Source organism: Tiliqua scincoides, chromosome 3 (genome assembly GCF_035046505.1).
Source record: "Tiliqua scincoides isolate rTilSci1 chromosome 3, rTilSci1.hap2, whole genome shotgun sequence".
Lineage (NCBI taxonomy): Eukaryota > Metazoa > Chordata > Lepidosauria > Squamata > Scincidae > Tiliqua > Tiliqua scincoides.
The window spans coordinates 103,888,081-103,911,057 of NC_089823.1; the positions used below are offsets into that span (position 1 = coordinate 103,888,081).

The 22,977-nt window shown below is 42.8% G+C and overlaps 1 protein-coding gene across 2 annotated transcripts in view; it reads right to left on the bottom strand.

The window, feature by feature from the left end:
• Positions 1-13,203, bottom strand: part of RBM26 (RNA binding motif protein 26) — a 55,200-nt gene extending 41,997 nt beyond the window's left edge. For both annotated transcript variants that reach the window (XM_066620895.1, XM_066620894.1), the window contains exons 1-4: positions 12,858-13,203; positions 1,223-1,341; positions 839-975; positions 530-618 (exon numbers count right to left, since the gene is read on the bottom strand). In XM_066620895.1, coding sequence (XP_066476992.1) covers positions 530-618; positions 839-975; positions 1,223-1,341; positions 12,858-12,928 — 416 coding nt within the window. In that variant the 5' untranslated portion in view covers positions 12,929-13,203. The remainder of the gene's footprint in view (positions 1-529; positions 619-838; positions 976-1,222; positions 1,342-12,857) is intronic.
• Between the last annotated feature and the right edge of the window lie 9,774 nt (positions 13,204-22,977).

Sequence of the window (22,977 nt, forward strand, 5' to 3'; positions counted from 1 at the left end):
TTCAATGGTTACCCTTTTAACCGTTCTTTTCTTTATTAAATAGCAGCATTCAAGCGACTGGCAAAAATATAGGCGATGCTACAGAGATAGGTCACTATGAGAAAATGCATGAGGTTCACAATTTTCTAATACAAAATTATTCAACCTTTTATTTTGGTAAACTGCACTAAGAACAAAATGATTGAAGTAGGAGGGAATAGGCATCTCTTGAAGAATAAGTATAGCTGTCTTAAGTGTACATCCATTCTTTTTATTAAGTTGCAACTTTAAAAAAGTTAAAAAAACTAGGGTGCTGATAGGTATTCGTAGCTATACATATGCGCAAATTTTGCACACCCATTTGTGTATTTGTATTTCAACAGTACATTCAGAAGTAATTGTTTGAAATTGCACCATCAAACCCATCTGAAGTATCTCTCACAACATTTAAATGTCATAAAGCAGTATGGAAAAGTCTCTGAAAACTGGAAACTTACATTAAGCAGCTTATGATCTATTTATTGCAAGAGTGAGAACAACAGATGGTTACCTAGTTTCTCGGTACCGTGAGCTTGACTGAGGAGGACTATGATTTAGCCTTCTTGAGAACTTTTTCTCTCGCTCTTCCTCTTTAATTACCTTGAAAAAGAAGAAGAATTATTTTCATCTCTCTACCAAATACGCTGCTGGATTCACCAAGACTGAAGTCTACTCTTAAGAAGTTTCTCATCAGATGTATTGCAACCTCTTAATAAACTGACATTTTAAATCAATTGCTTCTTTAAAAAAAGCAAATCAAATATACCAAAATCACAAAAGTTGTAAGTTGAGACAAAGAATAGACATGACTAACTACTACCTCTTCCTTTTTCGTTTCTTTTTCTTGATGCTGAAAAAAATCTGATTTCAAGCTTCCTGACAATGGCTGTTCTGGTGGAGGTAGATAGCTTTTCGTATTCACAGCATCAAAAAGTTTTTCTACAAATATCTGGGTCTCTAAAATGTAGGCCAAAGATACAAAAGTTAGTACAGTGCCACCAAAGTACAGTATGCATAATATATACTACATGATACTATATTTCTATGAAACAAAGTTGGTTTCATATAAATATATTTTTCTATAAATATTTGTACTTCTTAATGTGCAAATGGTTCAATTCGTTGTAGTAAAGTCAACAGTAGTGAATCCTAATAGGAATCAGACTTCACAACTCACTGAAGCTTTGTATTTACAACATCTTACCCTTTTGAAGAAAGACATCCAGTTGATCAACACACAATGCTTTCAGTTCTTTCTCACTTTTATCCTTTTTGACCAGAGCAAGGACATACTTAGCAAGAGCTGATGGATCTGCATCACATCTGTAAATGAAGACATACAAGAGTACTGTCAGTAATAAATACCAATTTTAAATGTTATCCAACCAACACTGGCAAAAACTGCACGTGTGCTGTATTCTCCAAGCAGGTTTCATCCAACATACTAAATTCCCTATGCTCCAACAATTAAAAAATGACATTCATAGTTAACTATGGATTTTGCTACCCTTACTAACACACTTTGGCTAAAGAAATATCAATGGACTCATTCTACTACTGTAACAATGCTTCCTTGAGGTTTCAAAGCAATACTAAGCCTAAGATCTTGCCACCACCAATTAGGAAAATTAATGTATGAACAAGCCCACTATACTCAGTATCTTCAAGTACAAAAAGTAATATTTAAAATCAACCAACAGGATTTTGAGTGTTTTTATCCAAGTAATGCAATTGTGGGTTTTGTCAATGACAGGTAGGTGAGAAAAAAAGAACAAACCCTAGATCCTCTCTCAAAGGACTAAAAAAACTTTACTAATTACAAATACCAAGGTGATGTTCCAGTTCCTACATTCACAACTTATTCACATTTCATCTTTCTATCACGTTATGGTCACAGCCCACATTCACTGCTCCATTTCAGACTCAAATTAACACTATGACCAAAGATTTAATACCATCACGCAAGCAAAATAAATGTTCATTCATTCCTATCAAGTCTCTGTAATAAAACATGAAAACCTCTTACCCTAGTAATTCCTGCAGTTTCACATGGCACAATCCTATGCATTTCTACTCAGAAGTAAGTCCCATTATGTTCAATGCAACTCACTCCTAGGAAAGCGTGTATAGGACTGTAGTCTTAGCGCCCAATCCTATCAAATTTTCCAGCACTGGTGCAGCCGCAATGCAGCCCCATGATAAGGGAATAAATGTTCCCATACCTTAAGGAGGCCTCCGTGAATGCCTCCCCACCACAGGATGCAGTGCATGCCCCACTGGCACAGCTGCACCGGCACTGGAAAACTGGATAGGATTGGACCGTTAGTCTCAGGTAAGTGTGCATAAGACTGCAGTATAAACATCAGAAAATTGTCATCCTTATTAGCTGCATTGAATGCCTTGTTGTACATGGTGGAAAAATGGGGTGCACATTTTAACTGCATGGTTTGACAGCTGAATGAAAAAAACTTGTCCCCTACACAATAAACAGATCCCTACTTGTACAAATTTATTCTCATACATAACTAGCTGGACAACAACACGCTGTTAACACAGGGCAGATAATAAGATGTCAGTTTCAGTTGTTGTTTATGTAGATCATTTGCGGCAGTGAAGAGACCATTTTTAAATGACAGGATTGAATTCTAAGCAACACGTATGGAAGTGAAATTCCTCACCACCTCTTCAGCACAGCACGCTTCTGCGACCACTGAAAATTCACACAGGGTTGTGTCGGTGGGTCAGGCAACCCCCTAAAGCAGGACTGCATAAGGCACAGACTTCTGCAGAATTAAGGGTGGGGGGTGTTGGAGAAAGTTGCGTTTCGCTCTCATTGAAGCGAAATTTGGAATACAAGTCACTAACTGCCCTAAACAGTTGCTCTCTGCCTTGAATTTACCACATCTGTAGAGAAAAACGTCTTCAGATAAAGAAACTATCACAAATCTGTAACCAGAAGTTACGATATAAAGAACAGATGTTTTAATATCTTTTTCTTTCTTTTGCATGAAAGCTGTTAATGCTTATATTTCAGGTAAATATGATTATCAGTTAGACAGTCTTGAAAGAAACACATTTCCATTATCACCTTTAATAAGCTTCAAGAACATTTGACTCCACTATTATGAGGGAGCAAGTTATTTCCCACCCACCCCAATTAGTTTCACTGGCTGCAGCAAGACAGAATGCAGAAAGTGGCTCACAGAGCACTCTCCAATTTTTTTTTTGCGTATGTACAGTAAGTGTATTTATATATGTATTGGCTCCCCCCCACCACCACCAACCAAAATACTATCACTTTAAGGGCCCAGTGCTATCCTATTAGGCACCACAAGAAAGCACTGGGTCACTATGACAATCTGGTGCCTGAAATTTGTAGATTCCTGCCTTAAGAAATGATACAAGGAAACTGAAGACACTTGAAAGCAGGAGATGCCTTTTAAATTAAAAATTAACTTTGCACCATTTAATTCAACCACATCCTTCCAGAAGAAACAAACCATGTACTGACACTGCTTACCTGCAGAGGCCAACATAACACTTAGCATAATGTTCTAGATACAACTGACAAAATCAGTTGTAAGATTAAATTGTTGTAAGATTAAGCTGTAAGATTTTACAAGTTGTAAAATCAGTGGTAAAATTTCCCTATTCTTTTAAAAAGAAGGAAAAAGGCAGTACAAGCTGACAAGTGCATTTTCTAAAAAGGTATCTGGATTGGGCATAGTTGAGCACCAAAATTGGGCTTTGTGGACATGAAACATTGAGAAGTTTCTAAATCATTTAGAAGTTTCTAAATTCTGAGATTGGAATTACCTAGTTGACATGCTGAATTCTAAGTTCTGCCTGTATTTTTGGTGGCTGATGTTTCCATTTGGCCAGCTGCTAATATATGTAACATGTTCCACACAATGTACACACAGAAAATTAAGTTCATGTTAGTGTGACTGAGACAGGCCAATGAAGAACACTTTTTCTTCTCTTTGTTTTCAGAAATTAACCACCCTGACTCCAGTGGCGTACCTAGGCCACCTGTCACCCGAGGCAAACTAAAATTTTAGCGCCCCCAATTTAATTAATTAATTAATTAAATTTATTATTTGCAAAACTATGTGATTTTTAAAAGCTGCCTAACACACAGCTGCCTAAGATAGACAGCACCACATTGGACAAGCAGCACAGCAGCATATTAATGTTGCACAGAAGACTCAATTTGCAGCACTGGACTGCTTTGACAGCATAGGGAAGAGCCCTGCTGAACACACTGAGAACAACATAGATATTTATGGCATAAAACCACAAGACCAGATTTGCAGTGTTAGTGAGACACTGACAGCAAAACAGACATACGCATGTGAGTTCACTGAAAGCAAAAGAGACTTGGGTGAATGGTTCACAAGACAGCATGGAAACAGGCGAGGGCAAGGCCAATCTAGCATCTGTTTCCCACAGAAAGCAGCGTAAGGTAGACACCACTACAGAGAAGCAGTACGACACAGCAGCATTAACCATCTCACATCTGACAAATGATTTCAAGGCTACACCACTGTAGCAAGCAAACCCATACTTCTGAGAGTAGTGAAAACCACAAGGCCAGCAAAAGTGACATGTATGAATCAACCTAAGGCAAGGCCAATTTAGTCCTGCTTTCTTTATCTCTGTTTCCCACAGATAGCTGCCTAAGTGGTAGACTAAATAACAGTGAAGGCCAGGACAGCACGATAGCGTATTACTGAACACAGCACTGTAGCATGATTTGTGTATGTAAAACAACAGTAAGGAGCACTGGCGTTAGAGCATTAGAATAAAGCATCAGCAGCAGGGCCTCTGAGAAGAATTTTATCAGGGGGTACAAAGTTTCTTTGGGGCCCCTTCCCAAAGGAGGAGGGGGGCAATGGGGCAGGCAGAACAGAGGGCCAAATAATCCAGGGGAGTGTGCTGACAGCCAAAACAGTCTTTGAAGCCCAGGTCTACCAGGCTTCTTGATGTGGAGCCCAGTTCTATCTGACTATGCAGCATTGGCAGCTAGATAAAATAATGTGGAAACCCAAACACACTGCCAAGTCTCTCTAAAATCTTTGAAATATAGAAAATCCATTGCAGAAAATTAGCATCATCATGCTTGCACTAGAATGGACAGTGTGCTGTGTGCACCAAAATGAGCTTCTGCAGCAGCTGTAGCCCCAGAACCCCTATCCTAGCCATTGTCAACCACTGTGTGCCATGTGCCATGAGTGGTTCACAGGTATGCCACAGGAATTTGGGGGAAAGTCATTTATTAGTAGGGCCAATGGGGATGTGAGCCCCCCATTGGCAGCATGGTGTGCCTTGGCAATTATCAAAAACCTGACTGTGTGCCTTGACAATTTTAGTGCCTTCACAGTGTGCCATGAGATGGAAAAAGTTGAAAATCACTGCCCAATACACTCCTTCATGGTTATGGGATCCACAAGCCAGAAAGCTACTGTAGCAGGCCAGTTTCCTCCCAGATTTGATTCTGTTAGGGAGGGTCATGGATGCATTCCTGGGCCCGATGTGCAGGGCTTGTAGCAGCAGTTGCCACTTCATGCCTGTGGTTGTGCCCCCAGTATCATGTGCAGGCAGTGAGTTTGGGTGAGAATGGAAAACACAATATCCCAAGAACTACCTGGACCCCCTCCTTTGGCTCCTGTGCCCCCTTTCTGACCCTGGTACAAATTATTCCCTTTATCCCCCTCTCCTAGGCCCTGATCAGCAGAAGTACTCATTAAGTTCAAGTCTTCATTTTTTATTGCATACATGCTTATTATTATTAACAGTAGCACAGAATAACAGTGTATAACAGACACCCAATTCCCTGCCTCTCAGCAGATTATGAATGCTTAGTAGCTTCTAATAATGAGAAAATAAGAAGAGCCCCAAGATCTGGATCAGGCCAAAGGCCCACCTAGTCCAGTTTCCTATATTAGAGGACAGGTCCTCTCCTGGATTGAGACCTGGTTGAAGATCAGGAAACAGAGAGTGGGTGTCAATGGGCAATTTTCACAGTGGAGAGAGGTGAAAAGCGGTGTGCCCCAAGGATCTGTCCTGGGACCAGTGCTTTTCAACCTCTTCATAAATGACCTGGAAAACAACAACAACAACAGTATTGTATATACCGCTTTTCAACAAAAAGTTCACAAAGCAGTTTACAGAGAAAATCAAACATCTAATGGCTCCCTGTCCCAAAAGGGCTCACAATCTAAAAAGATGCAACACCAGCAGACAGCCACTAGAAAAGACACTGCTGGGGTGAGGTGGGCCAGTTACTCTCCCCCTGCTAAATAAAAGAGGAGCACCCACTTGAAAAAGCACCTCTTAACCAGTTAGCAGGGGTTGAGACAGGGGTGAGCAGTGAGGTGTTTGCAGACGACACCAAAATTTTTCGAGTGGTGAAGACTAGACGTGATTGTGAGGAGCTCCAGAAGGATCTCTCCAAACTAGCAGAATGGGCAGCAAAAAGGCAGATGCGTTTCAATGTAAGTAAGTGTAAAGTCATGCACATTGGGACAAAAAAATCAAAACTTCACATACAGGCTAATGGGTTCTGAGCTATCTGTGACAGATCAGGGGAGAAATCTTGGGCAGGGGTGGTGGACAGGTTGATGTGTCAACCCAATGTGTGACGGCATTAAAGTAGGCCAATTCTATGCTTGGGGTCATTAGAAAAGATATTGAAAACAAAACAGCTAATATTATAATGCCTTTGTACAAATCTATGGTAAGGCCACACCTGGAGTATTGTGTCCAGTTCTGGTCACCACATCTCAAAAAGGACATAGTGGAAATGGAAAAGGTACAAAAGAGAGTGACTAAGATGATTACTGGGCTGGGGCACATTCCTTATGAGGAAAGGCTACAGCATTTGGGCCTCTTCAGCCTTGAAAAGAGACGCCTTAGGGGGGACATGATTGAGACATACAAAATTATGCATGGGAAGGATAAAGTGGATAGAGAGATGCTCTTTACACTCTCACATAACACCAGAACCAGGGAACATCCACTCAAATTGAGTGTTGGGAGGGTTAGGACAGACAAAAGAAAATATTTCTTTACTCAACATGTAAAGAACTGTCTGTGTCTGTGGAACTCCTTGCCACAGGATGTGGTGACGGCATCTGGCCTGGATGCCTTTAAAAGGGGATTGGACAAGTTTCTGGAGGAAAAATCCATTATGGGTTACAAGCCAAGATGTGTATGTGCAACTTCCTGATTTTAGAAATGGGTTATGTCAGAATGCAGGATGCAAGGGAAGGGCACCAGGATGCAGGTCTCTTGTTATCTGGTGTGCTCCCTGGGGCATTTGGTGAGCCGCTGTGAGACACAGGAAGCTGAACCAGATGGGCCTATGGCCTGATCCAGTGGGGCTGTTCTTATATCTCACAGTGGCCCACCAAATGCTTCAGGGAGCACACAAGATAACAGACACAACCTGTGGCCTGGTGCCCTCCTCTGCATCTGGCAATCAGAGGCAGCCTGCCTCTAAAACCAAGAGCTTGCACATACCTACTATGACTCGTAACCTGTAATGAACTTTTCCTCCAGAATTTGTCCAATCCCCTCTTAAAGGTACAAGTTGCCATCAGTACTTCCTGTGGCAAAGAGTTCCACAGATAAATTACACGCTGGGCAGAGAAATACTGGCAGGGAGGGGGTGGCTGCAAGACCTGGCCACTGCTCATTTTCTCAAACAAGAATTTTTTTTTTTTTTAAAAAAAGCTAAATAATCCACTACCCACTAGTTGGTGCCAACAAAGGCTGCAATCCTACCCACACTTTCCTGAGTAGACCCAGATAGGATTGTGCCCAAAATCTCTGCTGACCCTGGAAATCAGGAGCAGTCAACAGCAGCATGTGGAATGAGAATGAATGGCTGAGGGGGCAGCAGAAGGAGGGCAGTTCCTGATTTGCTGGCGATCAGCCAGTAAAGTGGTCTGTACTGTTCCAGGAGAAAAAAGCTGGATGGTGATTGGCTTGGGCCGGCTGGAGACTTGGGGAAGGGAGAAAAACACACCTTAGCCAAGCACAGCCAGCAAAATTATAAAGGGAAACCAAAGGCAGCGATGGAACAGGAGGGCAGTGGCTAGGGGGGCGGGCAGTGAGCTCGGGGGTGGAGGGAAGCAGCCCCCCTCCCCCCAACACACGGGAGCTCTGAGGCTTGGAAAAAGCCTTGCAGAAGCTGCGTTTTCTTTTAAAGTGAAACATGTGAGGGGGGAATGCAACTTCAGCACCCCTCCCCAGGCTGCCTGGACTCAGCAGCTGGGGCTTTTGCCCCATTTGCCCCATAGCCAGGTCTGCCAGTGCCTGACTCAAGATAGCCTCTTCAGGATGAGAAGAGTTTCAAATAAATAAACAAATAGGACACAGAACAGGAGGACCACCTGTTCTGTTAGAAAAGATGATGGAAGGATACCCAAAGCCCTGAAAATTAGCATGCACAGAGGTCTCTAAAGTACATCTTACACAACCCCCATTGTGTGATACTCTTAACTTGAGAGACTTCTGCTTCTTCAAATATTACAGACCCATGCTATGAATCTGCTAAACAGCAACATGTATCCAAAATTATAGGCTTGGAACCAAATATGTCTTTGGACATACCCAGTCAAATCATTGACTTTTTCCTTTTGACAGATCCCCACAACATATCATACTGCTTTTCAAACTTTCTTCCTGAAAAACTAATGAATGACAATGGTAAAAGCAAATAAAAGAAAACAATTGAAATGAAGTCCAGACTTTTCCCAGGAAACACAAAAGGAGGCAAGGACCCTCAACATGATAGTAAAGAGGAATGCAATATGCCCAGTAGATTGCTTTCTTCAGGAGCAAATCAAACCATTTTGTCTGACTGAATTGCAGTGATATATGGAACAGTAATCTCTTTGTAGGTAATGATCCCTGAAGGTAATGATACACCCAAACACGTTAATTTACATTTTCCCCCTCTTACATCTTTCTTCACTCTGAGCATCATTTTGAGGCTGTTTCATTTTTAGAGGTCTATCCCTCAGTGCTGCTCCCTCTTTTACTATCTGAAGACTTTCCCTGTCACACACACCTTACAAAAACACACAATACAGAAGGAAATGATCATCAGCTATGAACCAATTTTAAATCATCACCTTGGTTTTATTCCCTTTATAATGAATTACAGCAGGAAAATCCCAGGGTATTTAGCAAGCAAAAGGCACACTTGAGATTTTAATGAGCCTATGCTTCTCTAGTGTCTCTAGACAACCAAGTGTTCAACCACCATTTTCTATAAACACAAATTAGCAAACAAGACATAGAGGAAATGCTACATATTCTGAACAGCCTGAAAAAAACTGTTGGGAGAGTTAGAACAGACAAAAAAAATATTTCTTTACTCAGCATGTGGTCGGTCTGTGGAACTCCTTGCCACAGGATGTGGTGATGGCGTCTAGCCTGGACGCCTTTAAAAGGGGATTGGACAAGTTTCTGGAGGAAAAATCCATTATGGGGTGCAAGCCATGATGTGTATGCGCAACCTCCTGATTTTAGAAATGAGTTATGTCAGAATGCCAGATGCAAGGGACAGTACCGGGATGCGGGTGTCTTTTTGTCTTGTGTGCTCCCTGGGGCATTTGGTGGGCCGCTGTGAGATACAGGAAGCTGGACTAGATGGGCCTATGGCCTGATCCAGTGGGGCTGTTCTTATGTTCTTAGGATCGTTGTGTTCATTTCAGAACTATACTGCAAACTGAAAAGCTTGGCATTATTCTGCATGAACTCATTTGAAATGGTTCAAAAGTGTCTGAACCAGTTACCAACCACATTTTAAAGTTAGTTCTTGAACTTGTGAGTTAAAAAAAAAAGAGGCAAACCAATGAGCCTGAAGTACTGTGCTGAATAGACATTTTTACTGGTTCTGATGTTTAGACAAGTGCATTCAGGCATTCTTTTATTCATCTTGGCCCTAAATATAAGCCAAACAGGAAAGAGAAACCATCCAATCTCTTAATATCAGGGTATTATGCTAGTCTTTCCAAGGTGGACAAATCACATACCTGTACTACTAAAGTGGTTGCAAACATATCTTTCTCAAGTCTGATCTACAAATCCAGTAGAAGAGAATTCTGAGATGGCAGGTGCAGACTGCAGGTGAGGGTTACTATTTCCAAATGCTCTCTTATGTAATAAATTACACGGGGGGGGGGGCTCTAGCACATTAGAAAGAGTGGTTCCAGACCAGCTTATGAGCTGTCTGCTGCTTTTCAACTTGCAGGGATTTTTCCCTTTAAAGGAAGCATTCAAAAATGTTATTTCTCCACTAGCCATAAAAAGAACAATCCATTCTACTCCCTAATTATTCTACTGCCTCTTTCTGTAATGTATATAGACCAGATATCAGGCGTTTAACATTCTGTAGGGACAGAAAACAGAATGCTATGGGCACATCTACTGTGTGGTATTTCCCTAATATAGGACCAACAAAATAGTAGCATGGTGGTTACATATGCCCTTTGTATGAGACATACATATCTCTTCCAAAGTAAAGGCAAAGACATAATGCAATACTGCTTCTCTGCAGCTGAGGAAAATCCGTAATACAACTATAGCAGCTATTTGTTACAACCAGAAGCACAAATAAAAAAACTGAAAATGTGCACATACACCCACAAACCTAGTAACTGCCATAATGTAGCATTGTTTATTTCCACCCTGGGCTATGCTTAGGACAGCAGTGGGAAGAAAGGAAAGATTGGTACCATCTAGAGAACAAGGAATCACTTCTCAGCACTTAACTGCAAAAACGCTCCAAAATATACACAACTCACCTAGGATCAAAGATATGATAATTTTAACATGGAAAAGTGTCACGTTTTACAATGGAGAGAGCACTTTGACACCACAGTGCTTCACTAGGCAAACATACTAAACAACATTCCTTATATTTTCAGTACAGATTGGCACTCAAAGTCAAGCCTTCAAAATCTGTTTGCATTTGTTTACTGTTTGTTTACTGTGGGACAGACAAGTGATTTTCAACACACACAAAACAAGTGACCCTGCACTTCTGTCTTAGAGAAAAGGAATTGCTGGGGTGAACAGGAGTTCAACTTTCTGAACCAGAACTGTGTATTTTTGCCACATATACTGATTAATTATTCTGCTTTTCAGCAAAAAGTTCTCTTCTGTGCCATATTTTTCATCATGACGGCATGAATCTCTGTAACATATAATCACAAAGAATGAAATTCCTGTAGAGATCAATTTTTTTTTTGTTTTAACAAAGAATGTTTTACAGAAATTTCTAATGAGTTTCTTCTCCCCAGCTTTTCATGTGCAGCAGGTAAGAAGCAATGGGGAAATTAGCCACTAGGATAGCACAATTTTCAGTCCACCAAAATACAATTCCTACATTTGTTTCTGCAGATCAGATGCACATTACAGATGCTATAAAACATATGATCACCAACAGGAACAGCTAAGGAAGACAAACCCCACACCAAACCAAGTTCTACACTCTGCAGCCTATCCTACTAGCCAAAGAAGCAAAGAATGAAAGGAACAATTTCATTAAGCTGCCTTAAAAAGCTTATTTCAAGGGGTCTTAAGTAGGCAAGAACTCATCTGGGGTGATCTTCTGAAGATTACTTGCAACTGAACTTTAAACTCCCTGATCACAGCCATCTTTAAGTAATTCTGACATGCAGGATCTGAAGAATGTTATTTATATACCGCTTTTCAACAAAAAGTTCACAAAGCGGTTTACAGAAAAAAATCAAATAACTAATGGCTGTCCCTGGGATGATGCACCAATTCAGACTGCAGGTGGGAACTCCTGGAATGGAATGATCTTCCATGCAATAGATAGATAAAGCATGGTGTCATGGAAGAAGGAAGCAGAAGGGCATATCACATCTCAGTTATATGCAGCCTGCACCAAGGCGGGTGTGCAGGGGAAAAAAAGAGCTTAACCCATTTCTGCCCACTCCACAGGTAGATATTTGATCCCTGTTGGTGTACATTTGATTTGTACATTTGTGCACAGCTGTACATTTGTTCCGTGTTGCATAAATGCAACACTGGGCAGAAATGGCTTAATAATTAGGGAAACCTAATTAGTGGTTCTCAATCCTAATTAGTGGTTTGCAAACTTTTAGCACCAGAACCCTCTGTTTAGAAAGGGAATCTGTCAGGACCCACTGGAAGTGAGATCATCAAGCAGGAAATTTTTTAACAATCCTAGGCTGCAATTCTACCCACACTTAACCAGGAGTAAGTCCCATTGACTATCACTGTTAAAAGCAGATACTTGTGAGAAGACATCCATAGAGTCCGACTCTCAGGCTGCAATCCTATCCGTGTTTTCCTGGGAGTAAGCCACACTGACGATAATGGAACTTACTTCTGAGTAGACATGCATGGGATTGGGCCCTCAGGCCTTAATGCTATGCACACTTTCCTGGGAGTAAGCCCCAATGACTCTGCTGGAAGTTACTTCTGAGTAGACAGGCACAGGATTAAGCATCATTGTTTAAAGCATATACGCAACAGACAGTTAAAAACACAAATCTCCCCGAGTGCAGTCACCTACCATGGTGGCATCAGGTCTAAAAATGAATGGAGACCCACCTGGAATTGGCTGGCGACCCACCTGGTGGGTCCCGACCCGCAGCTTTAAGAAACACTACTTTCGTTAATGGGTTTCATTAATTAAGCCTTAGAGAGAAACTGAGGCTCGCGCAAGGTTCTGCAGCAGAACACGCGCAGCTTGCGCGCCAGGCACATGCAGAGCGCAGGCAGAGGGCGCCCGGCGGACCCCAGGGAGCGGCCCCGGCCCCGGCACTCACATGGGCTCCAAGGTCTTGCTGAGCCAGGACTTCAGCGCCTCGAAGTTTTCTATGATCATTCTGACCACCATCCAGAGCGGCCTCGGCCTCGGCCCCGCCCCCAGGCAGCAGCGCAGGGCTGGCGACCAGGGCCCAAGCTCGGGCCAGGAGAGGGGCGGCAACCGCGACCCCGCCGCCGCTCCCGAGGAAGGCCGCACCGCCCGGCCGCGCGACCTCCTGACTCGCCTGCCCGCTCCCTCGCTCGCGGCCGGGGCCAAGGTCAGCGGGCGCGGCGCTCGCCCCCCTCTCAACCAGCCACACAGGCCGCCTCCCTCTTCGCGCAACGACTGCCGCCGCCGCCACAGCGACTAAGATGGCGGCGCGCGACTCTCGCGACGCCTGCAACGAGCCTCGCGAGGCTTACAGCGAGACGTGGGGCCGGCGGGAAGAGGGGGAGGGGATCGAACGGAGAGGCGCTGGGCGTTCTGAGGTGGCTCTGCCTCGAGGCGGCGTTGCCAGGCTGAGGGGTGACGAGGGCTTCCTGCGCCGGGCGCAGCATTGGGTCCTCCGGCTGCAGTCAGCCCCGCTGACTTCTGAGTAGGCACGCGCAGGGTGGGGCCCCCAGGCTGTCCTGGGAGGAAGCCCACTGACTCTAATGTAGTCATCCATACTCTCGGGCGCTCAGGCTGCCATCCTACCCACACTTTCCTGGGAGTAAGCCCCACTGACTCTAGTGGGACTTCCTTCTGAGTAGACAGGCGCAGGACTGGCCTTGCAGTCCTGACGTTTAATAAAAGGTCTTCTGATGGTACCTTCAGGCTCCAACGCTGTGTCCGCATGTCTGCGAGTGTCCCTACTTGGAAGTAAAGTTGGGAGACAGTTCCCAGTGGGATATACCCAGGTGTGCATACAAGGTGAGCAGATGTCATAACCACGAAAGGAGGACCAGGCCCCCCAAATGTAGGACATCCAAGACAAATGGAGGACACAACAACATAAAAACTAAAAACACTCATCTAGTTCATGTGGTTGATTGCAACACTCTGTTGCTTATAGCTTTAAAGTTAATACTTATTACATATAATTTATTAGATACCAGAGGGCAGGCCTTATCGGTAGTGGTGCCACAATTAAGGAACTCCCTATGGGGGAATCAAAATTTACCCCCTCTCTCATGACGTTTTGGCAAGGGCTTAAATATTTTTGTTTCTTTTTGCATTTGGGATGTCTGCCTCCTGTGCCTTTATAGCAGTTCCTTGAGTATTTTTGCCCTCCTCCAAGTAGGTGTTCCCTCCCATTGTACTTACAATTTATTTTCTATTGTTATATTGTATTTTCTATGGTATTGTATGTGTGTATTATTTTATTATCTATGAATTGCAAGCCACCTTGGGCTTCTGCTTCAGCAGAGGAAAGGTGGGGTAGAAATCTTATAAATAAATAAAATGTGTTAATTACAAGAAGGCTATGCGCTGCCTGCTCACAGGAAAATGGAGAACATTTAAGTCCAGGACACAAGGCTAAAAAAAGAGGACCTGTCTTGGATAAAGAGGGTGTCTGGTTGTCCTGGTAGATGTGTGCATAGGTAGGGTGATCAGATACCAAATGGGATAGAGTGCATATACCTTTAACCACTGTATGGAAGAGGGAATTTTGGCAGGTAGAGCTCAGCATGGAAGGGTTTAAAAAGCTGCACCTGCCCAAATTCCCCTCTTCTATACAATGGTTAAAGGTATAGGCATTCTCCATTGCATCTAGTCACCCTATGTGTAGCTTAGAACTGTTACTGTTTAACTTAGATGGCTGAAATATCTGTGCTTGTAAATGGGTTGACACAAATCTCTATCAATGGAACTAAAAGACCATGAAATACAAAGAGCTTGTTGTGTACCCACTGGGGAAGGTGGAGCAATAAATGCTGGAGCAAAAAGACCTGAACTGAAAGGTATACATTGTACCTTTTGGTTTTCACTGTTCCGCTGCATGCTGATTTTCCTCCCAGCCCTGATCCGCCTGCACAGATCAACATGGTCTAGTTGCTTGGCAAGAAGCCTTATTTTTTAATATGCATAAAATTGTCTGTGGGAGTTGCTACGAAGATGGGCAGGATCTTGTTGCTAGAATCACAGTCTTGCCCCACAGACCTTCATTTGTTTACTCAGAAGTAAGCCCCAGTAAATCAAACTGGGTTTACTTTCAATTAAGTGTGTACATAGGATTGCAGTCCTGACTGCACTTTTTGTACAAATCAGAAGCCCATTTTATTTCTGAGTAAACATAAAATATATTTAAGCTCCATTTCTTTCAATGAGACTCATTTCCAAATGATAATATGCTTAAGACCTTAGCAAAACTGGTCAGATGCTGTTTGCCTTCCTTCCTTCAAAAGGAGAAAGTATATATACATAAGCTTATATAAATGTTTAAAGAGAAAGGCGGTATATAAATACTATAATAAATAACTGAAATAGATAAGTTTTCTCTTCTGATCCTATTAAGGCTTGCCTAAAGGAAGGGCAAAATGTTGGGTAGGCCTCTGCAGCCCCGGCATAAGACAACAATCCTATACCCACCTTACTAGGGGTAAGCCCCACTGGACGCAATGGGATTTACTTCTGATTAAATGTGCATAGATTGGGCTGTACGTTTTATAGGATGCCAAAAATAAAATGGCCTGGCTACTGGCCCAAATGGTGAGCAGTGGCAGCAAGACTACAGTGGCCTCCATGGGAGTGCTGGTAAGTTAGAATGGGGTGGGCAGTAGGTGAAACAGGATGAGAAGGTGGTAGGACCTTCTGGTAGCTGGAATGAGAGTGTGTTGAGGGTGGGAAGGGGTGGTTATCAGCAGAACCACCAATCTCGTATTCCTCTTTCCCAGCCTTGATCCACCTAGCTGGATCCACTTGAACTTGCACCCACAAAATAGCTGGCACAGGTCCCAGTAGATCTGTCCAAGCAGCAGAGGCTTACCCTCAGGCAAAACAAATGTTCCCTTATCTTAAGGAGGCCTCTGGGACTTGAAATTCCCTGACAGGATGCAGGACATGCCCCCTGTTGGTGCAGCTGCATTGGTGCTGGGGTGTTACATTGGAATTGAACTGTGAGGCAGTGAAATTGCAGCTAACTTACATAAATGACATATCACCCAGGCACATCTTTATACTTGGATTACCTCACCTAAATTGAAAATTCTGTACTCTTGGAACCTCTCCCATAAATGCATATTTAGAGTAAATCCACTCTGTTGCCACTCCTTTTCTTGCTCAGCCTTCCCTGACAGTGAGTTTAAGGGGTCAAAGCAAGGATATAGAAAGGTAAACTACACTGGTGAGGAAATTGTAAATTATACTAAGAATTGTTTTGTGTTTATGTCTTGGACTGAAAACAAACTCACACACTTGTAAATGCTCTCCACATGTAACATGGAAATTGTAAATTATAACACTTATTACACAATTTAACTTATAATAACTTATATAACACATATATACTTGTTATATAAGTGTAACAATTGTAAACTTATTATACAATTATAAATTGTAACATGGAAATTGTAAATTATACTAAGAATTGTTTTGTGTCTATGGCTTGGACTGAAACAAACTCACACACTTATAAATGCTATCCACATGTAACATGTTTTTCCCTAAGGGCCCAGTCCTATCCAATTTCCAGTGCTGGTGCAGCTGTGCCATTGGGGTGTGCCTGTGGTGGGGAGGCAGTAACATTTGTTCCTTTACCTTGGGGCTGTATTGTGACTGCACTGGTGCTGGAAAGTTGGATAGGATTGGGCCCTAAATGAGTGTGAATGCTCATGTTGGACAGTAATTATAGCTGCTTGATATCCATCCATCCATGTTTCCATTCACAATTAGGATTTAAAAAAAATATGTACAGTATATATTCATAGGTGATGCATTTCTGTGCATGAAGGAGCAATTGCCTGTAACAAACATGGTCACTTTTGATAAAGAAAAGCAGCTTCAGAAGGGGGCTGTTTTAAGGAGATAGGTGACAGGCGGCCTTGTCCTTTTCTGTGCCAACTGTTTTCCACTCTAAGTGCCCCTCCCCAAGGTGGTTTATCCCCTGTGGGGCTCCAGATATGTGTTTGAAAGAGCATTAATTATGATACATTATTGTATATACATATTAATAAGTGTGTCTAATTGAATAAAACACCCAACTTCTGTAATGTGGATGTCTTGCTACTAGAGACAAATATGAAGCCACTAACAGCACACACCTATGGCTAACTACTCAAAAGTAAGTACTGTTAAGTTCAATAGAACTTACTCCCCAGTAAGTATGTATGGGATTGCAGCCTAAATCATATTACACAAGTCCATGGAAGAAAAAGACAAAAAAAGTGTAAAGACATAAGCACTACATACTGTGCATGGGCCTGAACTGAAGATCTCAAACTGAAATTCTCCATGTTTCTGGAATGCATCCAGATCCTTAGCAACACACTCTTAGCTGTTGAACAATTGCCTATAGAATGCAGTGACAGTGCATGGAATCTAGTGACATAGGAATTAAGATGTAGAGCTCATGGAGTGGCTGGCACTTGAAGACTGAGGTTTGACACTACAATCTGAGCCAGATTCTGTGTTTCTGAAGTACGGAGATGGACACAAGAGGAATTTCACCATCTGGCATACCATACAGGCAGAATGAATGTCAGGTACTGCATTATCAATGATCTCAATAAATAGAGAGGAGGAGGAGAAAAACAGGGATTGCCTGCAAGTAAAAACAGTTGGAATTAGGGCAACATATTACCACTTATAAAATACTAGTGTGTTTGCTGCAGGTAAGAATAGAGTATGGAAGGAATTGTCATCTTAGGGTGCTATCCTAACCCCTCATGTCAGTGCTTTCCAGCACTGGCACAGCGGTGCCGGTGCCAATGGGACATGTGCTGCATCCTGCAGTTGGGTATCACTCAGAGGAAAAGGATAAAAAAAGGATAAAAACAGACGCTTGAGCAGCTAGTAAGATGTTTTTTAGTTTTGTAAAGCTGGGTGGGTCCTGATGGTGTGTCATTTTAAAAAGTGGGTCCTGATGGTAAAAAGTTTGGGAACCACTGCATTGAGTGGTTTACCAGCTTTTTCTTCTTTGATATTTATTTTAGTACTTCATTTACAGATGTAATGTAAAGGTGTAATATGTAATGTAACATGAGCTCCAGAGTGCATGGAGGCTGCTTAAAACAACAGTAATAGAGGCCCAGCAGAAGTGTATACCGCAAAGGAAGAAGGGCTCGACTAAGTCCAGGAGGGTGCCTGCATGACTAACCAGCCAAGTTAGAGAGGCCGTAAAGGGCAAAGAAACTTCCGTAAATGGAAGTCTTGCCCTAATGAGGATAATAAAAAGGAAATAAACTGTGGCAAAAGAAGTGTAAGAAGGTGATACGGGAGGCCAAGCGAGACTATGAGGAACGCATGGCCAGCAACATTAAGGGGAATAATAAAAGCTTCTTCAAATATGTTAGAAGCAGGAAACTTGCCAGAGAAGCGGTTGGCCCTCTGGATGGTGAGGGAGGGAAAGGGGAGATAAAAGGAGACTTAGAGATGGCAGAGAAATTCAATGAGTTCTTTGCATCTGTCTTCACAGCAGAAGACCTCAGGCAAATACCGCTGCCCGAAAGGCCCCTCCTGACCAAGGAATTATGTCAGATAGAGGTTGAAAGAGAAGATGTTTCAGACCTCATTGATAAATTAAAGATCAATAAGTCACTGGGCCGGATGGCATCCACCCTAGAGTTATTAAGGAATTAAAGGATGAGGTTGCTGATCTCTTCACTAAAATATGCAACTTGTCCCTCAAAACGGCCACAGTGCCAGAAGATTGGAAGATAGCAAATGTCACGCCTATCTTTAAAAAGGGAAGGAGAGGGGACCCGGCAAACTATAGGCTGGTCAGCCTAACATCTATACTGGGTAAAATGGTGGAATGCCTCATCAAAAATAGAATCTCAAAACACATAGACAAACAAGCCTTGATGAGGGAGAATCAGCATGGCTTCTGCAAGGGTAAGTCTTGCCTCACGAACCTTATAGAATTCTTTGAAAAGGTCAACAGGCATGTGGATGCGGGAGAACTCATGTACATTATATATCTGGACTTTCAGAAGGCATTCGACATGGTCCATCACCAAAGGCTACTGAAAAAAACTCCACAGTCAGGGAATTAGAAGGCAGGTCCTCTCCTGGAGGGAGAACTGGTTGAAGGCCAGGAAACAGAGTGGTGTCAATGGGCAATTTTCACAGTGGAGAGAGGTGAAAAGCGGTGTGCCCCAAGGATCTGTCCTGGGACCGGTGCTTTTCAACCTCTTCATAAATGACCTGAAGACAGGGGTGAGCAGTCAGGTGGCAAAGTTTGCAGATGACACCAACCTTTTCCGAGTGGTGAAGACCAGAAGTGATTGTGAGGAGATCCAGAAGGATCTCTCCAAACTGGCAGAATGGGCAGCAAAATGGCAGATGTGTTTCAATGTAAGTAAGTGTAAAGTCATGCACATTGGGGCAAAAAATCAAAACTTCACATACAGGCTGATGGGTTCTGAGCTGTCTGTGACAGATCAGGAGACAGATCTTGGGGGGGGTGGACAGGTCGATGAAAGTGTCGACCCAATGTGCCACTAGTGACACATGTGTCATGGATTTGCCACCCCTGCATTACACCTTAACCCAGTGGTTCTCAAACCGGGGAGTCGCAACACCTGAGCCTGAGAGCCCTGGCCTCTGCAACCTTAAGGGGCGGGGGAAGGGGGGAAGGCAGGGATATGATCCCCAGGATTGCGCCACTGCAGGGGCAGGGGGACTTTTTTCTACTACATCTTACCTCCTGCAGGAGTCCAGGGGGTACGGAGACCTCCAGAGATTGCTCTGCAGGGCTTTCTGCAGCTTATAAAAAGCGAAATAGCAATTGCAACCCACTTCCGGGTTGTGATCATGAAACTGGAAGTGGGTCTTGATTGCTATGTATACAAGCTGCGGGGAGCCCTGCAGAGCATTCCGTCGGTCTCCCCGCACCCCCTGGATCCCTGCAAGAGGTAAGATGTGTTAGAAAAAAGCCCCATTGCCCACACAGCAGCGTGATCCTAGGGATTGCGGTGCTGCCTTTTCCCCTGCCCATGCAAAGACTTACCTCGGGAGGTTTACTCCCAAAAAGTTTGAGAACCCCTGCCTTAATGGCCCACAGGTGTACACATTTGGTCCCTGTTGTGTACATGCAACGTTGGGCAGAAATGGCTTAACTCTTCAACAGCTTTTTCAGTTAATGTGGTTATAAAGGGACTGTTTTTTCACAATTTCAGTGCATGTGGTTTTAAAATTTGCTACTGTGAATGAAGTAAAAAAATAAAAATAACATACACTTGATGTAGTGGGTATTAACTGTAATGAAATTTGCTTGCTGTCTGTAAATACATTTGCTTTTTGATGGATACTTCAGTTTTTTTTCTTAACCTACAGGCCCACCAGAGGGAGCTCAAACATTATTCCTTGCCCTGAGCATACCTTACTACTTACCATGTAGGATAGCTTTAAAAATGTTCCTGTAGCAAGGGGAACAGGCTATATAATAAAGTAACATGAAAGCAGCACTATATCTAAAAATGTTTGAGGTGTTTCATTAGATGTGAGCAAGGCAAGCAAGTTAGAAGAGATGGAGGAAAGCATGTAGGGCTGAAGCTCTTGACGCTTGCTCTCGCCACAGATCTGCTAGCTTTAGCTAGTTGGTTTTTAATACTGATAGATTTAGAGCAGTGTTTCTCAAACTGTGGGTCGGGACCTCCCCATTCATTTCAATATTTTATTTTTAGTATATTAGACTTGATGCTACCATGCTATGTGACTGCATTTGGGGAAATGTTACAGATGTGTACTTTTAACAAGCCACTATGTATGTTCTTTTAACAATGGTAGTAAGTGGAACTTACTCCTGGGTAAGTGTGGGTAAGATTACAGCCTAGGATTGTGAAAAATGTTCCTGCTTGATGATGTCACTTCCGGTCATGACATCACTTCTGCTGGGTCTGGCTGATTCTCATTCTAAAAATTGGGTCCTGGTGCTAAAAGTGTAAGAACCACTGGTTTAGAGAATATGCTACAAGAGAGTGTCTAAAGTTTGTATGGTATTTTTAAACTAGTTGTGCCAGTAATTTTGATGAATGAACTTAGAGGCGATTCTGTTATCATAGGAACATAACTGTGGTGCCCTTCTGTGGATGAAGTAGAAAAGGGGTGCATAGGAGGGTGCCAGGGATACGACCTCTCCGTCCCTAGCAGATAGTGGGGCCTAAAAAGAAGGGAGAAGAAGTGGGACTGAAGGTCAAGCTGACAGGCCTCAGAAAATTCATAGAGAGAAGGTTAGGGAGTCACGCAGGCCTTTCTTTGTGGGTTAGTAAGCTGGGCCAGCATCACAGGGATAATGTGTGCTCTCTTGCCACTCCCAAGAAGAGATGGGGACTCACCGCTCACTTTCCCAGATCACTGGGTCCCAGTGCTTCACCAACAGTGAGACCTTCATGCCTCATTGCTGGATGGTGCCTCTTTCTCCTCCTTTCCCCTTTGCTTCTAGCTGTGCCCCCCTGGGATCCAGGTGTTGCATCCCTGTAGTACAGTGTGCACTGCCTGAGAGGCCATCTTGAGTCTCCCCCTCGGAATAGTGGATAGGGCTGGAGCAATTGCAGGAGACGGCGCTGAGGATGGTGGGCCTTAGCGGTCCACTGCTGATGGGAAGCCTCAGCCACTGAGAGTGGCAAATTCACCTCTTCTGCTTCTTCCTGACTGAAAGCATTGGTGAATATATCGAAAAGTTTCTGATGCTTGTAAAAACACAAAAGTCACACATCTAAATGCAGTTGTGTCTTTATTGTAAAGTTGTAGAAAATATGTTTTGCTCCCCCCTTCTCTCCTATTTATAAACAGATGGCTCTTCTTTTAAGTTCAAAACATTTCTGCTAAACACACATCCATTTAACAAGAGCGCTATAATACTGCACAGCAGTGTTTATCACTGTGGGTTGGGACCCACTAGGTGGATTGCAAGCCAATTTCAGGTGTATTCCCATTCACTTCGATATTTTATTTTTAATATATTAGACTTGATGCTACCATGGTATGTGACGGCATTTGGGGAAATGCTACAGACCTGTACTTTTAACAAGCTACTATGTATATTCTTTTAACTTTGATAGTAAATGGGACTTACTCCTGGGTGAGTGTGGGTAGGATTGCAACCTATTATTGTTAAAAAATGTTCCTGCTTGATGATGTCACTGCCGGTCATGACATCACTTCCAGTGGGTCCTGACAGATTCTCATTCTAAAAAGTGGGTCCCGGTGCAAAGTGTGTGAGAACCACTGCTGTACGGTATTCCAGTTCTGTTCAAACTTAGGTGTGTGTGCTTAACTCTGCACCTGATCAAGCTGTTAGTGTGTTTGTTATTTCTTCGACTATTCAGAGTGAAAGCTTTAAGTAATGTAAAAATATATATGTAGTCTGCACTGAGCAGAATGCATTTCTTGTGTAATTCAAGATTGCAAGGGCCAACAATTGACAGTTGTCGATTTACTTTATTGTAAATTCGAAATTGGAACCCCCTGAAATAGAGCAGACTGAATATGCAGTTCACTAAAAATAGAAATTACCTCTTGGAGGTAGGGTTTCTCACGATATTACCTATAAATACATTAAGACGCATGCAGATTAATCTTGCAGAGGAAATGCACTGTCCAAAGCTCAGGACAGTGGGATTGCAAGCAATGGAAGGTATCAAAAATGTCACAATGAAGTCACAAAGCCTATCTAACTGCAAATGTTTATGTGAAATTGATATGGTGTATGAATTTGTTTTTATCTTAAGGTGTTATTACAGGTACAGCAGCTTTGAAAATAAGCCCAGAAGTTACTATCTCACATTGTCTGCCTGTCCATGCTGGTCAGAAAGATTCTTCCAATTTATGCTGTTACTCTTTTCAATTTTTTAGGGCAACCCCATACTTTATGACACAGATATTATACCATTGTTCCCTGCAGTCAAAATGTTGCCTATGAACCTTATACATGTGTGAACACTCATTTTAAAATATCTGTGCACGAGCATCTAGGAACCTTAGCCCAATCAAGTTGC